General features: G+C 57.5%; 3 protein-coding genes across 3 annotated transcripts; all 3 read left to right on the top strand.

Annotated features, from left to right (window-relative positions):
- The first annotated feature begins 183 nt into the window (after nucleotides 1-183).
- Nucleotides 184-1,745, top strand: LOC128898043 (protein shisa-like-1). Its single transcript, XM_054169217.1, has 3 exons — nucleotides 184-531; nucleotides 1,125-1,338; nucleotides 1,520-1,745. The coding sequence occupies exons 1-3, from the start codon at nucleotides 375-377 to the stop codon at nucleotides 1,743-1,745; spliced, it is 597 nt and encodes a 198-aa protein (XP_054025192.1). The 5' UTR covers nucleotides 184-374.
- A 312-nt stretch (nucleotides 1,746-2,057) lies between these two features.
- UNC45A (unc-45 myosin chaperone A) lies at nucleotides 2,058-9,719 on the top strand. Its single transcript, XM_054169030.1, has 20 exons — nucleotides 2,058-2,138; nucleotides 2,505-2,663; nucleotides 3,228-3,264; nucleotides 3,356-3,531; nucleotides 3,632-3,724; nucleotides 3,962-4,129; nucleotides 4,910-5,078; nucleotides 5,310-5,480; nucleotides 5,567-5,738; nucleotides 5,969-6,269; nucleotides 6,401-6,495; nucleotides 6,568-6,709; nucleotides 6,846-6,986; nucleotides 7,127-7,254; nucleotides 7,974-8,040; nucleotides 8,157-8,270; nucleotides 8,455-8,570; nucleotides 8,674-8,791; nucleotides 8,868-9,023; nucleotides 9,190-9,719. Exons 1-20 carry the CDS (start codon nucleotides 2,127-2,129, stop codon nucleotides 9,448-9,450), a joined length of 2,796 nt encoding a protein of 931 aa, XP_054025005.1. The 5' UTR covers nucleotides 2,058-2,126; the 3' UTR covers nucleotides 9,451-9,719.
- Nucleotides 9,720-10,428: 709 nt separating this feature from the next.
- On the top strand, nucleotides 10,429-13,031 carry RCCD1 (RCC1 domain containing 1). The gene is made up of 6 exons (XM_054168996.1): nucleotides 10,429-10,899; nucleotides 11,772-11,893; nucleotides 12,095-12,198; nucleotides 12,287-12,428; nucleotides 12,536-12,565; nucleotides 12,752-13,031. The coding sequence occupies exons 1-6, from the start codon at nucleotides 10,439-10,441 to the stop codon at nucleotides 12,892-12,894; spliced, it is 1,002 nt and encodes a 333-aa protein (XP_054024971.1). The 5' UTR covers nucleotides 10,429-10,438; the 3' UTR covers nucleotides 12,895-13,031.
- The last annotated feature ends 12,087 nt before the right edge of the window (nucleotides 13,032-25,118 follow it).

Raw genomic sequence — 25,118 nt, 5'->3', positions numbered from 1 at the left:
CTTTCTTCTCATGGCCATAAAACTCTTCCACTTCTACCAGCAGCTCTCCCAGAGCCTGACTAACGGCATGATTGGCAGGGGGCCAGCGACTGGCACAGGGTCCTGCTGCCCACTGGGACTGAGCTGCTGAGGGGCTGTGGCACAACCTGCCTGCCCTCACTCCACACCCCAGTCTGACCTGCAGCTCTCACTGTGATCCCCAGATGGGTTGAGATGCCCAAGGACAGCCTATGGACCTGCTGCAGGGTGGGGCTGGTTCCCCTCATCCTGCCCTTGGCCCCAAGCAGCTCATTAGTGATGCTCCTGCCTGCCTGTGATGGTCCCTTAGGAGCTGGCAGGAGTGCAGGAGGCTCTAATGGCTCCGGCAGCTCTTGATGGGCCGTGATGGAGGCGGGAGCAGGAGGGGCTGTGGTTTCTGCCTCCATTGGAGCCAGAGCCGCTTCAGCCTAGGGCTGGCCTGGAAGATGCTGGGTGGGCTCCTGTTCATGCTGCTCCTTGCTACAGCTCTGTGCCCTGGCCTTCTCGGGACAGGTATGGCCCTGCTCCAGCTCCTCCTGCTCCCTGAACCCATCCTCCCCATCCCTGATGAGGCTCTGCCCCGATGGAGGGTGGGGGTCTGTGATGGGGGGTGTGAGGCAGTGCTGTGGAAGGGGGCCTGGGTGTGGTGGTGCTAGGGGTGGTCCCACTGTAATGCATCTGTGGAGTAGTGGGGAATGGGGTAGGGGTTGGGATGGCCCAAGGGCTTTCTGGTCCTCCATAGCAATGTCATGCACCTTGTCTATGCTTTTCTCTGCCAGGGTGGTGGTGAGTGCTGCAGGCCATGGCACGCAGGGGGTAGTGCTGGGTGGGGCTGTGCTCGACCAGTACTGCCTGTGGGGCTGAGGCTGAGCCAGGGGCTCCTGTGTGGTGGCAGTGATGAGACCCCATGGGGCTGGGGTGCTCCCAGCCCATCTCATCTCAGCCCCAGGCTCCACTCCACAGCGTCCCTGCAAGTGCCACCTGTTTGGAGCTGGCAGCTGTCCCACTGGCATCACCCCTGCTGTCATCACACTGACTTGCCTCACCACAGGGGTGAAGTGGGGGATAAGCTCCAGCATACACCCAGTGCCCCCTCCTCACCGCAGATTCAGTGCAGAACCTGCACCTCTGCGAGGGCTACACAGGCCCTGACGGGCGCTACCACCCTGGCTTCTACTGCCCACGGCTGACTGACCCAGCCAGCCACCGCTACTGCTGCCGGCCCAGCCCCCACACCCTCAAGTCCTGCTGCTCCCAGCTGGGCCTGGAGGCCCTCACCAGAGTGAACCTCTCCAGCCTGGCCAGGCCGGGTCTCCTGCAGTGAGTGGGGTGGGGCTGCGATGCCAGGGAGGGCAGCGACAGCGCGGGGTTGGGATCCTGGTGTGGCCCTAGGGGTTGGCAAGGTGTCACCCTGGGGCCCAGCGCTGGCCAGGCCCTCACCAGTGTGGTTGTGCTACTGGGGGTCCATGGCCACCTCCTCCTGAGGTTCCCCCCTCTGCAGGAACCCGCTGGCCCTGCCCTTCGTGGGGCTCTACGGCCTCTTTGTTGTCCTCCTCATGGCCATCGACCTCTTCCACTTCTACCAGACCCGGTGCTACCGCCGCTGCCGCGTCCTGCCCCGCACCTGCTGCCCGCCCTGCAGCCTCTCGGAGGGACGACCCCCCTGCTCCCAGCCTGCTCCTGACCTCAGCGGGCTCCCTGCAGCACCGCCCGGCCGAGCCTGTTGAGGAGGGACGGCGAGAGGGGGCGCGGGGGGCGGGGGGGCGCGGGGGACGCGCGGCACGCGCACACCAGCTCGCACGTGCCGCGGCCGCCGGGCCCCTGGGTGGCGCGCGAGGCGCCCGCCCTTTCCGGCGCCCCGTCACGTGACACAGGAGGGGGCGTTCCGGTTCCGTGGGCGCTCGGCGGTGACGTCACGGGCCCGGCCGGAGGCGCGAGCCCAGCATCGCAGGGTTGGAGGGGAGCGGCGGAGAGCTTCGAGTCCAACCCCCTTGCCAGGGCAGCGCCACAGCCTAACGCAGGTCGCACAGCGACGCATCCAGACAGGTCTTGAGAGAAGACGACTGCACAGCCTCCCTGGGGAGCCTGTTCCAGTGCTCCGGTGCTTGATGGAGGCGGCGGTGAGCCGGCGTCAGGCGGACAGGACAGGGACAGCACGGGGGCTGGGGAGAGCGCAGCCGGGGTTGGGACGGCCTGGTGGCTGCCGAGGCCGAGCTGAGGACGGGAGGGTAGAGCGGTTACCGGGGTCTTGAGGACCGCGGCAGCTGGGGCCGGACTGGGCACAGGAGAGTGGCTGCCGGGAGCCACCCGGGGGCTACCAGGGGTTCTGCCTGACGAGGCCGGAACCAGTGCACAGGGCCTTCCCCGGAGCTGCCGGGGGTGGCGGGTCGCTACCCCGGAATCATGCCCGCGGCAGCCGCTCCTGGTGGATCAGGGCCGTGCCCGGTTCCTCCGGGCACGCGTATCCCAGCCGGTGCCGTTGACAGGTGACGTCGGGGCAGCTGCGGGAGCGGGGCAACGCGCTCTTCCAGGCCGGGGACCACGCCGCCGCCCTCGCTGCCTACACAGAGGCGCTGAGCCTCTGCGATGCCGAGCCAGAGCGAGCCGTGCTGCACCGCAACCGGGCCGCCTGTTACCTGAAGCTGGTGAGAGCAGGGTGGAGCATCACCGCGGGACCTGCCGGGGCCTGCCCGGCTTGCCGGGCCTGTGCTGCTGCTGGCCGCCCTGGCCCAGCCACCTTTACTGGCTGCCTGAAGCTGTCAGTTCCAGGGCAAGGCCCTGTCTGGTGTTTTCTGTGCCTCTTTGTCCCCCCATTGTACCCTGTCCCGCCTCCTGGCAGGACCGGGGCAGGCCCTTCACAGGTCTAGGCTGTTCATGTTCTTGGGGCTGTCTCCCAGGCACTTGCAGCATCTCTGATCTGCCACTGTGGTAAAAGAAACGACATGGGGAACCTCAGGGCCTTAGCTAGAGCAGGGGCACTTGCAAAGTTTTAGGGGCTCCTCAGGGACCCTATGAGGGTTGGATTCTGGGAGAGACACACATCCTGCTGGGCTGGTTGCTGTCCCGAGTGACTCTGTGCCCATTCCCAATGCTCACAGCGCTTTTCCCACTCAGGAGCAGCAGATGTTGCTGCTGCATGCCATGGGCTGGGCTAAGTGAGCCCTCACACTCAGCGCATTGAGCATTTCCCTCTTCTTGGCTCTCTGCAGGAGGACTACGCTAAGGCAGAAGCTGATGCATCCAAAGGTAGTGTCAGTGGTGGCTGGCAGGGGAGCGGGCTCTGTGCTGCCTGCCTGGGCAGAGCGGAGCAGTCCAGACACCTGCCACTTGCCCACAGCCATTGAAGCCAGCGGCCGGGATGTGAAGGCTCTGTTCCGCCGCAGCCAGGCGCTGCAGAAGCTGGGCCGCCTGGACCAGGCTGTCAGTGACCTGCAGCGCTGTGTCAGCCTGGAACCCAAGAACAAAGCCTTCCAGGAGGCCCTGCGTGCTCTGGGGAGCAGCATGCATGAGAAAGTGAGCTGGGGGCAGCGTGTGGGACTGCTCTGAACCCCCATGGCTGGTGTGGTGGACCCCAAGCAGTGAGGGCTGAGCTGCTCTTTTTGCTCTGCCTCAGATGAAGACCATGTCCTGCACGGACTCGAAGGTGGAGCAGATGTTCCAGATCTTGCTGGATCCTCAAGAAAAGGATGCAGATAAGAAACAAAAGGTCTGAGCTTTGGGGTGAGGAGGGGAAGAATGGCAGTCCCAGGTCAGCGCTACTGGTTGAAGGGTGCTGCTCGGGTGAGGCCAGGCCTCCCACCAGCAGAATGTGCTCCCAGGAGACTGGGGCCAAAGGAGGGCCCCTGTGTCTGTGCTGGCTGCCCAGCTAGCTCCTGCTGGGAAGATTCCCTGTCCCAGAGGGTTGCATTCTGGAGAGGGAGTGACCCAGACTTTCCTTTCCAAGGCTGCGCAGAACCTGATCGTGCTGGCGCGAGAGGAGGCCGGGGCAGAGAAGATCTTCCAGAGCGATGGTGTGCACCTGCTGATGCAGCTGCTGGACACGGCCCAGCCTGACCTGATGCTGGCAGCTCTGCGCACACTGGTGGGGCTGTGCTCTGGGCACCGCTCCCGGGTAGGTCTCTGCATCACCCAGCTCCCGTGGCAGGGCCTGGCCCTGGGAAGCTGCCACCAGGGTGGCTGTGGAATGTTGGTCGCCTCTGCCTGTGGCCAGCTGCAGCCCTGCTGAGCAGAGGTGCTGTCACTTGCTAGGACTGGGCTTGTGAGAGCCTTATAAAAGAAAGCCATTCCCTGGCTTGAGTCAACAATGGTGTGACCAGCGAGACCAGGGCAGGGATTCGGTGTTGGGCTGCTCACTACAAGAAGGACATTGAGGGGCTGGAGTGGGCCCAGTGAAGGGCAAGGAAGCTGGTGAAGGGTCTGGAGAATAGATCTGGTGAGGAGCCACTGAGGGACTTGGGGTTGTTTAGTATGGAGAAAAGGAGGCTGAGGGGAGACCTTCTGGCTCTCTAAAACTCCCTGAAAGGAATTTGGAGCTCGGTGGGAGTTTGTTTCTTCTCCCAAGGAGCAAGGGACAGGACAAGGAGAAATAGCCTCAAGTTGCCCCAAGAGAGGTTTAGGATGGACATCACATGTCTTCTTAGGAGGAACAACTTCTTCCTCTTGAGAGTTGTCAAGGCCTGTCCCAGGCTGCCCAGAGCAGTGGTGGAGTCCCCATCCCTTGAAGGGTTTTAAAGCTGTGGAGATGTGGTGCTGAGGGATGTGGTTTGGTGGTGACCTGGTGGTGCTAAGGTGACAGTTGGACTCCATGAGTCTTTTCCCACCAAGACAATTCTGTGATAAGGTGCTGGGAAGTGCCTGAGGTCTCCATCAGATATTTTGCTTGTACCTGCAGACTGCAGCTATCCTGGCCAAGCTGGGGGCCCCTTGTCTCGCAGCAGTGCTGGGTGTGGAGCATGAACAGGTTTCTCTGGCCGCCTGCAACCTGCTGCATGTGATGTTCGAGTCCCTCAAAGAGGGGCTGCAGAAGGACTTCCGTGGCAAGGAGGATGCAGTGGTGCTGGGTGAGTACCTTTGGCCTCAGCTGGCTGGCCTGGGGTGGGGAGAGGCCCTGGGGAGGTAATGAGCTGTGGTGCCCACTGCCCCCCATGTCACTGCTCCCTGCCAGAGCGTGTGGTCCGGGAACGTTGAGGTGGGAGCTTGGGGTGATGGCAGCATCTCCTGCTAGCCTTGCCACAGTGAGATGAGACCTGTGCCCAGGGTGCTGACTGCTGCACACTGTCTCTTCCTGGAAGATTCCTCCAAGGACCTGAGACTGCTGATCAAGCACCTCCTGGAGCTGCTAGCACTGGAAGGGGCCTCTGCACATGGCCGTGACAATGCCCTCAACCTGCTCATCAAGGTGGTGCCTAGAAAGTCACCAAAGGAGACTGACAACAGCTTGAGCCTCTGGGTGATAGACCAGGGTGAGCACAGCAGCCTACAGCATCCCTTCATTACGCCTGCACGCCTGATTTTGCTTCTCATTGGGGTTTCTCACCTCATCTTGTAGGCCTGAAGAAGATCCTGGAGGTGGGAAGCTCAGTGTGTGGCACCCCTGGCAGCCTGCCCGTGACAACAAACAGCCGAATGAATGCCTCAGTTCTGCTGAGCAAGCTTTATGATGACCTGAAATGTGATGCTGAGAGGGAGAACTTCCACCACCTGTGTGAGGACTATGTGAGGTGAGCCTGGGTGCCCTTGAGCTGGAGAATTGGGTTGGTCTTGTAGAGCCAACAGTCTGCTGGGGAGGCAGCAGCAGCCACCTCCCTAGGCATTTTTGCTTCTGGTGATGAAAAGAGATTTCAGGAGCCCCAGAGACTTGCTGTGCTGGGGTTCAGCAGGTATGGGGGCTGTGTGTGGCCAGAGGTAGAGGGTGGGATCAGCCTCCTCACTCCTAATGAGTTCCTTGCAGGAGCTGGTTCGAGGGGCACGAGCTGGCCGGGAAGCTGCGGGCCATCCAGACGGCATCGTGCCTGCTGCAGGGCCCCGCAGAGGCCGGGAACAGGGTGCTGGAGCTGGCTGGGATCATGGAGAGCGTGCTGTCCCTCTGCGCCTCTGTCTCCGAGGGCCACCAGCTGGTGGCAGTGGAGGCGCTGATCCATGCTGCCGACAAGGCCAAGCGCGCCTCCTTCATCACTACCAACGGCGTCAACCTGCTGAAGGAGATCTACAAGCACAGCGAGAGGGACAGCATCCGCATCCGAGCGCTCGTGGTGAGCGTGCCGGGCTGGCACCGACCCACGGCTGGCGGCCCTGAGGCCCGCGGGTCCCCAGCGCCGTCCCCTCCCTACAGGGGAGCTCTCAGAGGCACCTGCAGGTGACCATCCCCGTTCCCATATCACAGGGGCTCTGCAAGCTGGGCTCTGCCGGAGGCACCGACTTCAGCATGAAGCAGTTTGCTGAGGGCTCCACGATGAAGTTGGCCAAGCAGTGCCGCAAGTGAGTGGTGCCAGGCAAGGGGGCAGCAGGACAGGGTGTCCCCTAGCCTGGGCTCACGGGACCCTCTGGCAGGTGGCTGTGCAATGAGGCCATCGACACGGGCACACGGCGCTGGGCTGTGGAGGGCCTGGCCTACCTTACCTTCGATGCAGACGTCAAGGAGGAGTTTGTGGAGGACAAGGCGGCAATGCAGGCCATGTTCCAGCTGGCCAAGGTGCGTGGTGGCTGTTGTGGTGGGGCCCCAGGCACTGGGGAGAGCTGCCACAGGGGGCTGCGGGTGTGGCAGGGCTGAGTGGGCTCGAGCCCCAGGCTGTTCTCTCCACCGTGGGTGTGCTTGGTTGTTGCTGCAGTCAGAGGACAGTAGTGTGCTCTACGCTGTCGCTTCCACGCTGGTGAACTGCACCAACAGCTACGACCACGAGGAGCCGGACCCCCAGATGGTGGAGCTGGCCAAGTACGCCAAGCAGCACATCCCCGAGCAGCACCCCAAGGTGAGCAGGACACAGCCTGCGGGGAGGCTATGGGTGGGCAGAGCTGGGATCCTGAGCTGGAGACAGGGTGTCCTCGGGACCTTCAGGAGCGGGTGGCAGCAGGTTGGTGGCACTGAGCTGAGCGGTGTCCTCTCGAGCAGGACAAGCCAGACTTCGTGAAGCGCCGGGTGCGGAAGCTGCTGGCGGCTGGCGTCGTGTCGGCGCTGTCCTGCATGGTAAAGAGTGAGAACCTGGCGCTCACCAACTCCTGCCGGGAGCTGATCTCCAGGTACGGCTGTGCCAGGGGCTGCCAGGGAGTGAGCTGCTTCTGGGATTGTGGTCTGTGCCTGTGGTGGATGTGAGCTGCCAGGAGATGGAGGGGGACAGGGGGAGTGTGGTGGTTTGAGATTTCCTCCCAACATTAACTTTGCCAGACTAACTCAGTTGCAAGCAAGTGGGAGCTGTGTTTAGAAGCAAACTACAATCTACAATGGAATGCAATGGATATGTACAAAATATACAGTGTTTACAGATACTTACAATTGACAAACAACATGAAACCCCCCCTGGTCAGAGACCAGGAGAGCTGTCCCTCTGCCTCCCCCCTCCCTGCCCATAAAGGGAGAAAGGAGCAGAGAAAAAGTAAGTAGCTGTTAGAACTTCCCCAAAACAATGCAGCCAAGGTCAGCAGAAGCAGGTTAATCTCTCCTGAGCCAAGTGAGCAAAGAGAAGCCCCTGCAGTGTGTTGGTGCAGCGGGTCTTAGGGCAGATACCTTTCCAATGGAATCATTTAGAATGATCTTTATTTTCTTTTTCACACCCAGTAGTGATTTATTTATATTTTTCTACTTTTCTGCTTGAAATCTGTAACAAAATTTTAAAGCCATAGCCTAAAACTACCAGGGGGAGTCTGGTGGAGCCTGGGCCTGCTGCACCTGTCTGGGTGTGTGCTGTTGGAACCCACTGCACCAGGTTCCTGACTCCAGCTGCTTCTGCTTTTGTTCTCAGGGTGTTCCTGGCGCTGGTGGCAGAGGCAGAGGACCGGGGCGGTGTGGTTGCACAGGGAGGAGGCAAGGTGAGGGCACAGGCCCCGCTGTGGGGCTCTGGGAAGGGTGGGGGTGCCTGTGATTTGGCTCCACCATCCATGAGCTGTGGGGAAACGGGCTGCTGTGACCTGGTTGCTGTCTCCAGGCTCTCATCCCGCTGTCCCTGGAGGGCACCGAGGTGGGGCAGACCAAGGCGGCTCAGGCACTGGCAAAGATCACCATTACCTCCAACCCGGAGATGGCCTTCCCTGGAGAGCGGGTGAGGGTCTCCGCTGGGGGCAGCGTGGGTTTGCCTGTCCCAGCAGAGCAAGATGGGGCAGGACCCCTGGTGTTCCCCAGAAAGGCCCAGGCCTGGCTGTGGCAGCAGCTCTGCCTCTCGGCTGGGCCTGGGGCTCCCTCCCTCTTGCTTAAGGTTTGAGCCCTGTGCTGCTGTCTCTCCTCAGATCTATGAGGTGGTCCGACCCCTGGTGAGCCTCCTGCACCTCCAGCGCACAGGCCTGGAGAACTTCGAGGGGCTGATGGCATTGACCAACTTGGCTGGCATCAGCGAGAGGCTGCGGTAAGGGCAGTGGGGCTGGCACGACACTGGAACAGGGGTAGGGGTGGAGCCTGGCCCAGGGGGGCTGCCCTGGGCCAGAGCTCTCTCACTCACCCCGCCACAGGCAGAAGATCCTGAAGGAGAAGGCTGTGCCCATGATTGAGGGGTACATGTTTGAGGAGCACGAGCTGATCCGGCTGGCTGCCACCGAGTGCATGTGCAACATGGCCATGAGCAAGGAGGTGAGGGGTGGGCTGGGCAGCTGCTAAGGGCTTCTGGCTCCCCTGTACTCCCCTGACACATTGTCACCCTCTGCAGGTGCAGGAGCTGTTCCTGGCTGAGGGCAGTGACCGGCTGAAGCTGATGGTGCTGTACAGTGGGGAGGAGGATGAGAGGCTGCGGCGGGCGGCCTCGGGGACCCTGGCCATGCTGACCTCCCTGCACCCCCCGATCTGCAAGCGCATCCCCCAAGTGGTGAGTGCCATGGGGCAGGCGTGCCTAGCACCCTCTGAGACAGCACCCACTGTCCCATGCCCCCTCTCCTGGTGTCCTGGTGCTGGCCCAAGGAGCTGGGGCAACCTGTGCTGCCTGTGAGATGGGGGTGCAGGGCAGCACTGAGGGCAGCTCTGCTCCCCCCTAGACAGTGCACTGGCTGGAGATCCTGCAGGCCCTCCTCCTGAGCCCCAGCACCGAGCTGCAGCAGCGTGGGGCTGTGGTGGTGATGAACATGGTGGCGGCTGACCGTGAGGTCGCTGAGCAGCTGATGGCCAGTGAGATGCTGGAGATCCTCTTGGTGCTGGCCAAGGACCAGGACAAGCCACGTGTGGCGCAGGCAGCTCAGGAGAGCCTGGCCCAGGCCGTGTCCTATGGCCTTATAAAGCCCAACCCGGGCCAGGAGTGAGAGGTTGGGTGGGCTGCCCACACCTGCTGCCCCGGGCTGGGGCTCACTGGCTGCTCCGGGCTGGCTCTGCCGCGGGCCCGTCCAGGCCACCCGTAGGTACTGGCACACGCTGCTACTGCCCTGGGGCTGGGGCTGCCTGCCCAGCGCCCCAGGGCGAGGGGAGGAGGGGGCTCGCCACTGCCTCGCCACCGTCTGCCTTAACCGGGAGGGCCGGCCTGGGGCCCAGTACGGCGGCGGGTCCGCCCGGTGACACTGCACTAAAGCTGCTCTTGGACCACAGCCCGGAGTCTGCTCCTGTTGTCTTTCTCGCCTTCCCCACCCGCTGCCGTTACCTCCCTCTCCATTCTGGCTCCTCCCGCCTCGTTCAGTCCCCGCCCGGGGCCGGCCCCCCCGCCTGCCCGCCCCTTCCCGTCCCGCCATGGCGCCCGTGTGCCGCCGGCCCTGGCTCGTGTTCGGGTTCAGCACCGAGGAGGCGGCGGGGGAACCGGGTCTGGGCCCGCAGCCGCGACGGCTGGAGCCGGGCCCCGGCGGGATCCGCCGCGTGTGGCCCTCTTGGAGCTACGTGGTCGTGGAGACCGGTGAGCACCCACCGGCCCCGGGCTGCCCGCTTCCCCGTGCCGCCGTCCCTTCGCTCTGGCCCGGCCGCCCCCTCCCCTGATGCCGAACCACTACGATGTGCACCCCGCACCCTGCCCTTGTCCGCCCCGCAGCTGCGGGACGTGTGTCTCTGTCCCTGCGGAGCAGGCGCTCCCCGGGGGTTCCCCCTACCTGCCGTCGTGGTCCTGTCTGTCTCCTGCCGGGGATGCTCCGCCCTCCGCTGGCTGTTCCCACGTCCCCATCCCTGTCCCCTTGGGCTGTCCCCAACTGCCGAGGCTGTCTTTTGTCGTCCTTTAGTGTTTAGCTCCCGGAGATGTCCCCCTGTCCCGTGGGTGTTTCTGCTCTCCCTCCCGCCATCCCAGGGATGCACTGTCGTCCCCCGGCGGTTCCGATGTCCCCACACCTCCCGTGCCCGTCCCCCTGGGCTGTCCCTGTGCCCCCAGGGCCGGTTCCCCGCTCGCCCCGGTGTCTGACTCCCGTTGCGGCAGGCGCGGGGCTGGAGGTGCGGAGCGCGGAGCTGCGGCGGCCGCTGCCGGGCTGGACCGAGGCGCTGCCCTCCGAGACCCATCTGGTGCTGCGAGGCCCGGCGGTGGCCCGGGCCTGGCCGCGGGCGGCGGCTCTGCGAGGGGCGACGGAGCCGCCGGCCTGGAGCCGGGACCTGCCGCCGGAGACACAGGCACCAGGATCCGCCGCCTCACCGCTGCCGCTGCTGCCCGGAGGCTTCGCCGCGCCGCGGCCTCCCTTCTTCACCCCGCTGCCCGGGGAGGTGCGGGCCCGGCGACTCGTCCTGGGCCACGAACATGTCCTGATGCTGGGAGAAGCCGGGGAGGTCTACACGTGGGGGGGCGGCAGGTGAGCTCCGGGGTACCGGGGGTGCCCCATGGGAAGGATGCAACATGCAGCATAGTGGGTACAAGCGGTATGGAGAGGTTGCAGGGGGCATTTGGGGTCGCAGAAGGGTCGCAGCAGGGAGGGTTGGCAGCAGGTTTACTGGGGGTCTGGGGGGGGGGGGCCTGCAGTGGGGGATTAAGGTTGAGGGGTGCTCAAAGCTGGGAAGGTGCTGCAGGGACTGATCCTGAGGGTGCTGGGGGTTGCAGAGACACTCATGAGAGGGTACAAAAAGGACACCAGAGAGAATGTGGGGGGTTCAGGTGAGAGGATGGCAATGGGAGGGGGCTCCCTTGGGGTCTGAGCCTCTCTATTAGCTTTCAGGCTCATGGAAACCTCTCTAGTGTTGACTGATGAGTCAACAGGGTGAGATAAGTGATCACAGGAGCAGTTAACTAACTGACCAGCGTGCACACCGCTCCTGATCCTGCTGTTCCTCACGGCAATTAGTGAGCTGCAATTAATAACTATTAACTCACCTCGATTGCATGCAGCTGGTGTAGTGCCAACCCATTCCCTTTATCCTTCCCTCTGGCACTGCCCAGGCTCAGGGTGCAGCTGTGGCCCTCCTGGCCCCCCTGCACTGCTTGGTCTCAACAATGGAGCTGTGGAGGGGCTTTGGGGACTTGGGGGAGGGCTGTTGGGTGCAGCAGGGACGGAGATACTGAGGCACAAACCCATCCCCTTTGCCGTCAGACACGGGTGATTCCCCAGGGCTCTTCTCTGCCAGGCTAAGCTGTTTGTTTTACCTTTCCAGACCCTTCCAGTTCTTTCTGCTTTTAACCCAGCTGTGGCAGTTAAAGCCTCTGGTGCTGTCCATCTGTGTCTCCCCCCAGGCACGGGCAGCTTGGCCATGGCACCCTGGAGTCGGAGCAGCAGCCACGAGTGGTGGAGGCGTTGGGCGGTGTGCCCATGACAGCAGTGGCAGCTGGCGGGTGGCACTCGGCCAGCATCAGTGGTGAGAGGCTGTGCTGGGTGCAGGGGGTGGGGGTGGCCCCAGCAGGAACTGTCTTCTGTGACCCTGGTCGCAGGGGAGCTCAGTGCCACAGCGCTGTGCCATGGGTGGCTGGTGCCAGCGCCCCCGGAGCACACAGCCACTGCCAGGGAGGTTCAGGGCAGAGCTGTGCCCTGGGCCCCCCTGATGCTCTGCCCCCCTCAGAGGCAGGAGATCTCTACCTGTGGGGCTGGAACGAGTCCGGGCAGCTGGCTCTGCCCTGCAAAGCACTGGCAGAGGAGCAGGCACAGGCCCAGGACGCAGGTGAGGTGAGGGTGCTGCTGCTGGGGCTCCGAGCCTGGCAGGGCCTGGTCTCTCCCAGCAGCTGAGAGCTGGCTCTCCCCAGGGCAGGCCGAGGGGGCACCGTGCCAGGAGCGGCCGGGGGCCGAGGCTGCTGCCTTCATCTCCATCCAGGCCCTGCCGGCGCTGCTGGACCTGCCCCGGCAGCCGCAGGTCAGCAGGGTCAGCTGTGGCTCCCGGCACACAGCTGCTGTCACACGTGAGTCCCTGCCAGGGGCACGGGCACCAGCCTGGCCCTGGCTGCTGCCTGGGAAGGGGAGGGGGGCAGCTGAGGCTGCAGGCTGATGGGGGCTGTCTGGTTTGCAGGAGGGGGTGAGCTCTACACCTGGGGCTGGGGTAAGTGATGCCAACCCTCCAGGAGCAGCTTTTGTCTTCTGCTTCCTGCTGGGGGCTGCTGGGACTTGCGTGATGAGTGGCTGCAGCACTGCAGGGCTCAGGGCAGAGCCCTGCCGGAGGCTCCTGGCTGGAGCTGTTTGTAGCAGGGACTGTCTGGGGAGGTCCCAACCCCTGTGGTGTCTGCAGGCAAGTACGGGCAGCTGGGACACGGGGACAGTGCCAGCTCCGACCAGCCGCGTCCTGTCAGGTACCTGGCAGCCCAGGGGCTGCGGGCACAGGAGGTGGTGTGCGGGCCCTGGACCACCTACGTCTGCGTGCTGGAGGCATGAGGAGGAGAGGGGCAGGCTCTGCTCCTGCACCCCTGCTGGCAGGACCCTGGCCCCTCTCTGCACCCAGGGATGGGGCAGGCAGCCCCTGCGGATGAACTGGTCCAGTCTAGCACCTCGTGGTGAGCAGGGCTGGCAGCTTGGAGCTGGGCTGTGGCCCCAGGCGTGCTAAGGAGAGGCCAGGGCCAGGCTGGGAACACTGAGTGCAACCTTTATTAAAATTATTTTTCTAAACCATTAAGTTCTACAACATGTTTCATACAAAACAGCTCTTGCTTGCCATACATGAAAGGCCCTGCTGCTCAACCCCCCCTCGGCCCCCCCCAGGAACCCCAGCCCTGCAGCTGGTGTGGGGGCCGCTCAGCACCATGCCCAGCCTGCAGCCAGCACCATGCTCCAGCCCCTCAGTGTTCTCGGAGTGTGTGGCCCAGCAGGTGGAAATCAATACTCTAGGACTGATCTAAGGTGCACACCGAGAGCCACGCCACGCACACACCAGGAGCTAAACCAAGACAGCTGCCAGGAGGCTCCTTTCAGTTCCCTGCTTCAACTCCACGTGCAGGCTGGAGACTGCACTGGGCAAGGCACAGCTCCCCCAGAGCTCACACACCACTGCCAGCTCCTTCAGCATTCCAAGGAGCTGACTTGAAGCTGGAGCAGCAGCATTCTGGCTCCTATCTAATTAAGAGTTTGTTACACCCACTGCTTAAGCAGCTCTCTTCACTGCTGCTGTGTGGAGCTCCCTGCCTTAGCCCCTGCCCCATCCTTCACAGCCAGGTTTGCACTTCAGGCACTGGGTGGTGCAAACCTCAGCAGAAGGGCACCAGGTCCACGGCCTGAAGGTGCTCCCAGGACTGAGGGAAACTGCTAACAGGTTGCCCACTGAGGACTGATCTTCAGCCTGCTGTGCCAGGACATGCAGGTCTCCAGCTAGGCTGAGCTGTCTGCCTCCTCTCCCAGCACTTGGGTTTCATGCAGCAGTAGAAGATGAATATCTGGGGCAGGGGTTGGTTTGGGTTTCCTGGGGTGAGCACCAAAGATCCACCTGTCTCCATGCTTCATAAACTCCAGGCAGCTCTCCTGGAGCAGCAAATGGCTCTGGTGCTGCATCTCTGTTCTGATCATTAATTCAGAGGGAATCCTTACTGCCAAACACCCTCACTGAAGCAGCCTGGAACTGCAGAGCACTTCAGCTGGACTCACACAGATTTGTCTGAAACAAGGCCACTGCCAGCACCTTCCAGTTCATGTAAATAAAGCCTTGGTGAGAGCAGCTCTGCCAAGGAACTGCTGAGGTTGGAAGAGACCTTTGAGATCATCAAGTCCAATCCCACCGCTGCTGCTAAGCCACCACCACTAACCCACGTCCCTCAGCACCACCTCCACCTGGCTCTGAAACACCTCCAGGGATGGTGACTGCACCACCCCCTGGGCAGCCTGTGCCAGTGCCTGAGAAGCCTTTCTGGGAAGAAATGTTTCCTAATGTGCAACCTGAACCTCCCTTGGCATGATTTGATCTGCCCCTGAAACAGATGAAACTGCCCCTTCTGCCCCCAGACCCCAGCTGACATGGCTGGAAAGGAGCAGCAACTCCAGCACTGCCCCTTCTGCCCCCAGACCCCAGCTGACATGGCTGGAAAGGAGCAGCAACTCCAGCACTGCCCCTTCTGCCCCCAGACCCCAGCTGACAGGGCTGGAAAGGAGCAGCAACTCCAGCACTGCCCCTTCTGCCCCCAGACCCCAGCTGACATGGCTGGAAAGGAGCAGCAACTCCAGCACTGCCCCTTCTGCCCCCAGACCCCAGCTGACATGGCTGGAAAGGAGCAGCAACTCCAGCACTGCCCCTTCTGCCCCCAGACCCCAGCTGACAGGGCTGGAAAGGAGCAGCAACTCCAGCACTGCCCCTTCTGCCCCCAGACCCCAGCTGACATGGCTGGAAAGGAGCAGCAACTCCAGCACTGCCATTCTTGCCCCAAACCAGAAGACACAACTGAGAAGGGACAGAACCTCCAGCATCTGGGTCCCCAGCTGAACCCAAATGCTCTCCCTCAAAGAGAAAGGGCTGTGCCATGCCAGAGCTGTCTCCTGGAGGGCAACCAGGCCTGTGCCCAGGACTGAACTGCCCAAGAGCAAAGAGATGAACATTCCTTGGCAGGAACTTGTGTCCAGAGTAGCACTGGGAGGGGTTTGGTTACTGCTGAAGATGCTAATTTTAAACCTGGGGAAGTCAGAAGCCTCCCAACAGTGCCTTGGAGCTCACTACTGAAACATCTTCCAAAGTCAGCTCCAGAGCCTGAAGAGATAAACCACAGCCCCTGAGGTGAAAGACCAACCTCCTGCAGAACACCTTTGTGCTGCTGGTTTACATTTCCCTCCTGCAGGGACTGGCCCAAGGAGGACCCTTGCAAACAAGGCCCCCAGAGCTCAAGCAGCCACCTCCCAGGCTCAGCTCTTCAGTGCCTCTGCAGCACACCAGAGCAGCTTTCTCTGCTGGACTGCTCCTTCTCTCCAGGTGCAGCCCCAGCACTGAGGCCCTCACCTCTGGGGAGCAGTAGCTGTGTCCCTACTGCAGTGGGAAATGTTTGGGTCCTTTATTAGGGCAGTCAGAGAAAGCTGCCTCAAGAGGGGTCTTCAAGGAGCCCAGGCAGCACTTGAGCCCAGGCTCCTGGGCTCTATTGCAGCAGCAAAGTCTCCCTCTCAGAGGAAGGAGCAGAAGACTCCTAGGGAAGCTGAGTCCAAGCTCCACAGCCATCAGATAGCTGCACACAGCTCCGTGCTGACCGCTCTGGAAGGGGCTGTGGCTGCTGTGCACAGAGGCAGCTTCACTCACTGCCTGCTGCAGTGTGACCCCTACAGAAACACAGGCTGTGGCTGTTGGCAGGTGTAAGGAGGGAAGTGGACAGCCTGTAATGCCCCCAAATGGAGCTTTGCTTTATTTGAAGAGAAGCTGAACTGCTTTCCCCACACTACTTATAAAAGGAACCCCACCCCAGGCTCCAAGGACACCATGCTGCTGTTTCTCAGGGGCTCTGGCAACACTCAGTGGCCTGAATAACAAACCCAACAAGTCCTCACCCAGCAGGGAACAAAGCTACTACAGAAAGCTTCACACTTCTGCCTGCACCGTAGTGACCAAGCCACCTCACCAGACTGCCTACCAGGATACTTCAGCAGCTTGACTGCAAACAAAAAGCTCTTTTCCAGTTGACCTACCCCCAGCCCTTGCAGTCACCAAGCAATTGTATGCTCCCTGGCCCCACTTTGCTCACAGCCCATATGGACAGGGAGCAAGCCAAGGTTTGCACCATTCAGGCCCCCTGGCTTGCTTGGGGACAGCTGGACAGCAGCAAAGCAGCTCTGAAGGCAGGTCTGCTTTCAGAAGCACCAGAAGTGAACCCTCACAGCTTAATGCCAACTCCATGCAGGCACAGCACACTCCAGCTTCAAATAATGCCTTAAGGAAACAAATGTGAAGTGATCCAGGCACTACCACATCTGGAACTGCACGCCGAGGCCGCTGCACTTTCCAGCTGTGCCTGTGGGGTGTGAAGAAGCAGGAAAATGGTGGCAAAGCCACCCTGCTACCCGACAGAAGTGTCTGAGCCAGAGCAGAAGCACAAACACAGCTTTCAACACCCCACCAACCGTCTCACCACGCTCCAAAGCCAGACTCTGCAAGGCCACAGAGATCAAGGGGAGCGCAGCCAGCCGCAGCAGAGCCCAGAAGCCTGGCAGGCAGCTGGGAAGCTGCAGGTGGATCCCTCAGAGATCAGGAAAGGCCTCTTCAGGGTAGAAAATGGTCCGTCCGCCCCTGCCCTTGCAGGCCCAGCGCAGCAGGGCCAAGCCTCGGGCAGCGGCGGCCGGCCCGAGCGGGGATTACGGGGCAGGGGGCACAGCCTCCTTCGGCGCTTGGCACCGGGACTTGTCAGCTGTCACCGCCCGCTGCCCTTCCGCGGCGCCGCCACCCGGCGCCCGTTTCCACCCCGGCGGAGCCGCGGAGCCCCGCCCGCGCCTCCCCGCCGCGGCCGGGTGAGTCCCTCCGGCCCGACCAGCCGGATCGCCCCGGCGGGAGGCTTCCCCTCGCCGCCGCGGGGCCCTCCTCCGCCCTGCCCCGGGCCCGGCCTCGCCGCCGCGGCCCCGCACACGCGGCCCCATATGGCAGCGGCCCGGCCCGGGCCCGATCCGCCTCTCGCCGCCCCCCGGCCGCGGCCGGCCAGCCCCGAGCCGGCGCCGCACGGCGAGGGCCCTCCCGGCCGCACCTTCACGTCGTCCTCCTCATCCTCGCCGGCCCAGCGGTCCACGGCCACTCCCGGCACCAGCCGCTTCGCCACCGGCTCCACCACCTCGAAGCTGTCGGCGTCTGCAGGGGAGAGGAGAGCGGGTGAGGGCGAGCGGACGGCGCCGGGGGTGCCGGCGCGGCGCGGCGGCCGCCGCCACCTACCCCACGAATCCGCCGCCTCCGCCGCCATCTTCCCGCCGAGTCGCGGCCGCCGGCGCTGGCTGCGGGCACGGTGAGAGGCAGCAGCGCCAGAGCGGCCCCAGCAGCGCCGAGCGCGGGGCACGCCGGGACGGCGGCGGACCGAGGGCACCGCCCGCGGCGCTCCCACGGCGCCCCGCCCAGCGCGGGGCGGGGCCAGAGCGGGCGGCGGAGCCACGGCGGGAGAGGGCTGCCGGTGGCCTTCGGGCACCTTCCGGGCTCCCAGGGGCTCCCACGGGAATGGTTGGGGTTGGAAGGGACCTTTAGGACTGAGCCCAACCATTACGGCGGCACCGCCAGGTCACCACCAAACCATGGCCCGTAGCACCACATCTCCACGGCCTTGAAACCCCTCCAGGGATGCAGACTTCACTACTGCCCTGGACATCCTGAGCCAGGCCTGGACAACTCTCAGGAGGAAGAAAGTGTCCCTCACGTCCAACCTGAGGCCATTTCCTCTTGTCCTGTCCCTTGTTCCTTGGGAGAAGAGACCAACCCCCACCTGGCTTCATCCTCCTTTGAGGGAGCTACAGAGAGCCAGAAGGTCTCCCCTCAGCCTCCTTTTCTCCAGGCTGGACAACCCGGATCCCTCAGCTGCTCCTCACCAGCCCTGTTCTCCAGACTCTTCCATTTCCTTGCCCTTTGCTGGGCCTACTCCAGCCCCTCATGTCCTTCTTGGAGGGGCCCAATGAAGCTGGTGAAGTGTCTGAGAACAGGGCTGGTGAGGAGCAGCTGATGGACCTGGGGTTGCTGAGCCTAGAGAAAATGAAGCTGAGGAAAGACGTCATTACTCGCTAACGCTCCCTCAAAGGAGCCTGGAGCTGGGTGGGAGGTGTACCAAACACACCATCTTCTTTGGTCCTTACCCATTGACCAGGCAATAAAAATAACAAGAGACACAGCTATGGTTCAAATCACATCCTCAGCTGCATCCTCACCAAGTTTACACAGAGCTTCCCAAGCCCAGCGTGCTGTGAGGATGATTCTGGAAGCGGCCAGAACTGTGCAGTTACTGGGAACACACTAAGTGCACAAACACAAGGCATTTTCACAGCACAATTAAAGTAACTTCAACATCTGAACTGAAACAATTAAGCATTTTTCCCATCCTAAAGACAAGGAAATTAAGGGACAAAGATAAAAACCCTTCCTAGCACCACTTTGAGTCAGAAATGCTAATAGGAAATCAGTTCTCAGTTTGAAAGCTTCTGCTTAGGAGGAAAAATGAATAACAATAATGAAAATAGGCAAATTTGGCCTTGTGGCCACTTCACAAAAGATACCTGGGGGATGTTCACATCCTGAAAATCAGACTCAAGGCAAGAATCTTTTGTAACAACCCGAGAAACTCCATCTAGTTTGTTCTTGTTTGGCCTCCTCAGCCTTTAAAACACAGACAAGGCTTCTTCTCCTCCCCTTTGAAAGGCTGAAAACTGCCATGAGCATTGCCTTGCTTTACAGAAAAGAGCCTTCAGTGAAAGCTATCAGCTAAAATATCATTAACCCAGTAGCCACAGCATGAATATTTAATACAAATCTTTATGATTCCAGGTACCAGAAATGATTGCAGAAGAAACACAGGTTTGTAGGACAAGAGTTCTCCTCCCATTGTATTTCACAAGGTTCAGCCTAATGACACAATGACATTTTTAAAAGTATATACATTAAAACAAAACAAAACAAAACACCCCCCCCCCCCCCAAAAAAAAAAACCAAACCCAAACAAACCCAAAACCCCAAAGCAAAGCAAAGCAATTTGACATGACATGGTCAAGGCAACCAAAGTCCACGCAGGTTAATCCTTAGCGGCCTACCCTTGCTTGCTTCCAAACAAAAATGCTTGCTGCCAATGGCTTGAGTTTTTAATTATATATATATATATATATACACACATTTATGGTTTATTTTAAACAAAATGATGACTACCAGCCAAGGAGATGTCACACTTGCGCTGTGTCTCATCAGCCATGCAGCAACTTGTTTAGGATTTCAGGATCAGGAGCCTGATGTGCCGTGGGTTGGTGCAACTGAACGTTCAGAGCATCACCCAGATGCTGTTCCCCAGCTGGGTCAGCTTGAGGAGACAATTATTTGTTTCCAGAAAACTGTCTCCCTGTGAACTTCCACTTCGTAGAAGCAACAAGGTTGGAAAAGACCTCAAAGATCATCAGGTCCAACCTGTCACCCAACACCTCATGGCTACTGGACCATGGCGCTTCCCCTCCTCCCCAGCAGCTTGAGCTGACCTAAGGCCTGCAGCCCTGGGGGCCAGAGTCTCTTCCTGTATTCTCCCATGGTTGTTTTTTGGCTGGATCAGCTCCCAGCACAGGCTCAGGAGGTGGGTAGCAGAAGTGATCCAGAAAGAAAAAAAACCAGGAGAGCAAGGATCCCAGCATCCCAGGCTGCTGGGCAGCTCTGCTGCTGTGCCAGGTCTTCTGGTCAGCCTTCAAACCCAGTGTTAGATTTTAGGATGGATTTTAAATTCCCTTTTAATTCCAGTCCTCAAAAAAAGTTTTTTGGCTGAAGATACAACAGAACTCCTGGGCTGGGTTATTTCCCCCAGAGAGAGATATTTGACTCCTAAACCCAAAGACTTCTGGCTCAGGGCCATGATCTAGCTGTGCCCCATGTCTGACACACACCACAGTGGGTCTGTCCTTGCTTGATTTCTTCTGCTGTTGGCCTTTGCTGGTGAATTTAGTGTTATGAAACATGGACCTGGCATGACTGCAGCTCATGTTTGCCATACAGCCCCACTGAGTCCTCTCACCAGAACACTGGTTTCATTTAACACTCTACTGACAGTGGAAGACATTAATTTAATAGAGAAGTGATCAGTTTCTCCTGGCTCCTGCTGAACAAGCCTGCCCAGCTGAGCTGGTGTCACATCACTTGATTCTCTCACCTTTTAAACTGACCAGAGGTGGTGTGTTTTGCCTTTCTGCCCTCAACTTCTTGAATTGTATCAAGTTCTAACTGAACTCTGTGTATCTAGATTGATTTCAACCATGCAAACAGTAATTTTACACTGGGATTTTAGCTTTGCCAAGGTGTGCTCTCCAGGTTCTTCTAGCGGAACACAACAGGAGGCACGGTTAGCTTGACTAATTCCCCATGCTCAGGTGTACTCAGCACACTCCAGTCCTCCCTCAGGAGCACCTGGAGTCACCCAGCTGGCTCAGCAGCCACAGCTCCCTTCCTTGGCACATGCAGGGGCTCGCTTTGGTCTGTGTGAGCTGTGAAGTTATGAGTCCCATCATCTGCTTTAATACCCTAACGACACGTGGTTGGTTCAGCTAAAGAGCAAAGGTCCAGTTCGCAATGTGACACTGTCAGAAAGCCAGAGCCAGAAGTAAAACCAGAGGAATGTAGGCATTTCCTCAGCAGAGTCACTGTATTTGTGTGTTTCTGGAGTTTTCTTTACCCAGCAAACAAGGGTGGTTTCACAGCACTGCAGACAGGTTGATGAGATTGCCACCCACTCCACCTTCTCCTCATCCTCATCCACCCCCTCTCCCCATGAGGGTTTGATGCCTCTTCAGCTGCACCAATCCAACCATCAGCATGACTGCCCTTGTACTTAGGAGGAACCACGTTTGGGGAGATGTGACAAAAAGGACACAGGCTTCTGTCAGTGAGCAGAGGGACCTACTCCAGCAGCCCTGCTGTCCTCAGCAGACTGAGCCAGTGCCACCCTCTTTTCCTTCAAACCCGAGTATCTCTGGTAATGCACTGAAGTGCTCTGCTGGAAGGAGCTATGTCTCCTTCACATGCCTCTGGTTGATACCACTCCTGTTTTGAGGCAGTCTGAACCAGGTCTTGAAACATTCAGCCTTTCTGATCCGTTTCGGGAGCAATGACAAGATGTTTTCCTACACAGGCAGAAGTGACATGAACCCGAGGCGGAAAGGATGACAGTTGCACCAAGGTGAAGGTATTCTAGCTACAGACCAACTGAAGGAGGGGAAAAAAATAGTAACAAATTGACCATGTATTGCCAAAATAAGTATGAAAGGCCTTATTTTGCTGCCAAACCCAAGAATACTCAAACACATGGACGTGTGAAAATCAAGAGACTGTCACCACGAGCAAGCAAAAGACCACAAATGAAATCACCGAGACCTTTGGAAATAGGATGCTGTGTTTTCTGGAAATACATAACAATGGAAGAAACAATCCAGCTCCAAGGTTAACTGCTTCAGTTGCACAGTCCTACATTCAAGACTCAAGTCACACACAGGGTGGAGACTCCCCCAGTTAGCAGTGTCAGTCTTGGTGGGCACCATTCCGTCCAGACTCGTGTCAGAGAAACAAGGAACGCTCACCTTGAGACCAGCAAGACGAAAACAACACCTGAGGGATGAGAGCTTTGCTTCATGCCAAGACCCTTTATGCCAGACGTGTTGAACATCTCGAGGAACTTACACTTTGAAGGCAGCAGAGTCCTTCTGCAAAGGAAGCTCAGCGTGAGAATCACCAGACTCGCAGCACAGGACGATATTTAACACGTTTGCTAAGCAGTCTCTTGGGACTCTTCTTGTGCATCTACCCAGAGCTAAATCCCTCACTTGACATTTTGATTCCCCTCACCGAGCTGATCATCCCAGGACAGATCCAGCTGTAAAGTGCAATGAACGCTTTGGTTTCCTTAACTAACAGAAAGCACTTTCAGAATGGTTTTAGCCAAAGTCAGGACCCACGTGTTGAAAGACATTCTTTGAAGAGGTGATCCTTTCTTTTTACAGGTGGAGAAAAGCAACGAGCTACTGAACAGACCCCACTTTGTTCTGGCAGAGGAGTGAAATGCAAAGCGTTTGTGTGTATGAACATAAAATATAGCAGTGTCACGGCAGCCGCTCGGAGAAAAGAATCCCACATTCAACAAGGTTTCACCATGAAAACCAAACCAAAACCCTTCAGGTTTGGATTTCCAACTGCAAAACAAAACCAAAACACGGAGCTGGCAAAAACCCCCAGGGAACGACTGGAACCCAAGCCGACCATTTGCAAAAGCCATTCGACTTTTCCAGAACCATCTCACGGAGATAAAAGAAACAAAAGGGGGAAAAAAAGGAAGGGGGGGAGGCAAAAAAGGCAAGAAGGAAGGGGAGGTGTGGGGGGTGTGTGTGTGTGTGTGGGGGGGTGTTGGTTCCAGGGCTCACATGGCTGCACAAAAGCATATCTAAAGGTCATGTTATGTACATTTTATTTCAATAAAGACATAAGACAAACAGCGTAAAGATGCCCAGATGCCCTAAAGATAAATACATTTAAAAGATTCTCATTAAAATGAATCTGTAGTATTTCTTTCCTGCAAGCAAAATACCTTTTTTTTGTTTGTTTTTTTTTAACCTTTTTCTCCTTTTAAATACAAAAAAAACCCCAAAACCCAACCCCAGTATTCTGAATTGCAAAGGTTTTCACTTTGTGGGTTTTTTTTTTCCCCCACCCCCCCCTCCTTTTCCCCACCCCCCACCCCCCCCCCCACTTCTCTTTTTTCTTCTGTTTTGCAGAAAGCCTGCCATGATGAATGGTTGTTGGGGTGTGTTTTGTTTTGTTTTGTTTTGTCTCTTTGTTTGTTTTCTTTTCTTTTCTTTTTTTAACTGAAGAAGGATTTTCCACAAAACAGGCTTTGCTCTACATGCTAAGTTCTTTAAACAGTTCAGTGACACAATGTGCTAGCTACGTACACAACAGAGAATATAGTAAGAAAACACTCAACCTGATGAAAAGTTAAAATCTTCATTAATACACTGGAAAAAAGTTGACATAACTCATGCCTTTTTTTTTTTTTGTCTTTTTTTTCTTCTTTTTTTCCTCCTTTTTTCTTCCTTTTTTTTTTCTCTCCTTCTTTTTTCCTTTTTTTTTCTTCTTTTTTTTTTCTCTTCTTGTTTTTTCCGTCTTTTTTTCCTTCTTTTTTTTTTCTTCTTTTTTTTTTTTCCTTCGCTTTTTTTTTTTTTAAATTTTGTGTTCTTTTTTTTTTTTTTTAACATTTTTTTCTTCTTTTCTTTTTAAAATCAAAAATACAAAAATTAAATGTCTTCCTAAAAAGATTTTCCTTATTTTAAGGACTCATTTGAAAATGAAGCTGCATGTAAATTTGTACAATAAAATTGTACAAGTAAACAGGTAATATACATAAAAAATTAATTGCCATACTTCTCAATTATCAGCTGTCCACCTTTAATCTCCAATACTGTACTTTCTTAACAAGCATACAAAATATCAAACTTCTCTTTAGAAAAAGTGCCGTTCTGTGACATCTTTGACACACAAACAGTCTGAGCCTGTGGCAGGGTAATGCAGTCGAGAGGCAAAGCGGCCCCGAACCTTTTCAACGAATGATCCCTTCCCTAAAAAGCCTCTGGAAAAAGGAGATTATTACACACACCATTATAAAAATATCCACCTCCTGGAGTGGCTGCATTAGAGAACCAAAGGCTGAGAGACTACTTCCAGAGAGCAGAGAAACCACTAGGATAGCAGGCGGGCTGCGGCGGGGGCCTGGAGTGTCTGTACCACAGGATTGTGCATAGCGACCGCCGGGTCCCTTCGCTGTCACCCCGGCTCTAGGACTGATTGTAACGCAGAGTGTCACAGGGGTACCCCCCAGCCCATGCCAAAAACGTCTGAAAATACTGAGCCACTGTGCAGAACACTTCAATCTTGGAGGAAACAAGGCAGCAGTAATTGAATTGCATCAAACCTAAGAGGTGTGGCCAAGCTAGTTCTCCTGTCAAGATTGGCATGCACAGCATAGTCTGAGGTATTCCTTTGTCCATCGGTTGTTTGTGCCACTGCAAGATATTGTCTGTCCCAAGAACATGCCATCACAATGGTTTAAAACATTCTGAATATTAGTAATTCTTAGATTCTTCTTATCTAGCCAGTCTCTTGATTTTTGTTTGCTTTTGTTGTGTGTGTGTTTTGTTTTAAAAGATTTCAACTACAGTAGAATATTACAGAAAGTAAAATATAAATGCTGGGGTAGGGGTGGGGTTTTTCTCTCTAAATGAAACTTACACGGGCTAAACCTAGAGAGTATTTTTAAACAAATATACAGTATGCAGGCAGAGGAAGCAGGAAAACGGCCAGCCAACTGTTCAAAACAAAACAAAGCAGAAAAACCCAAAACCTTAAGGAAATTTGGCTATTTTCTGAAAGAAAAAGGGAAGAAGAAAAAAAGAGGGGGGGGGAGAGGGAAAAAGAAAAAAAGGGGGGGGGGGGAAGGGAAAAAGAAAAAAAGAGAGGGGGGGGGAAGGGAAAAAGAAAAAAAGAGAGGGGGGGGGAAGGGAAAAAGAAAAAAGAGAGGGGGGAAAAAGGGAAAGAGAAAAAAGAGAGGGGGGAAAAAGGGAAAGAGAAAAAAGAGAGGGGGGAAAAAGGGAAAGAGAAAAAAGAGAGGGGGGAAAAAGGGAAAGAGAAAAAAGAGAGGGGGGAAAAAGGGAAAGAGAAAAAAGAGAGGGGGGAAAAAGGGAAAGAGAAAAAAAGAGGGGGGAAAAAGGGAAAGAGAAAAAAAGAGGGGGGAAAAAGGGAAAGAGAAAAAAAGAGGGGGGAAAAAGGGAAAGAGAAAAAAGAGGGGGGAAAAAAGGGAAAGAGAAAAAAGAGGGGGGAAAAAAGGGAAAGAGAAAAAAAGAGGGGGGGGAAGGGAAAGAGAAAAAAGAGGGGGGGGAAGGGAAAGAGAAAAAAGAGGGGGGGAAGGGAAAGAGAAAAAAGAGGAGGGGGGAAAAAAGGGAAAAAGAAACAAAGAGGG

This window comes from Dryobates pubescens, chromosome 17 (genome assembly GCF_014839835.1).
Source record: "Dryobates pubescens isolate bDryPub1 chromosome 17, bDryPub1.pri, whole genome shotgun sequence".
In the NCBI taxonomy this organism is placed as follows: domain Eukaryota; kingdom Metazoa; phylum Chordata; class Aves; order Piciformes; family Picidae; genus Dryobates; species Dryobates pubescens.
This window is presented reverse-complemented; position numbering and strand designations above follow the sequence as displayed.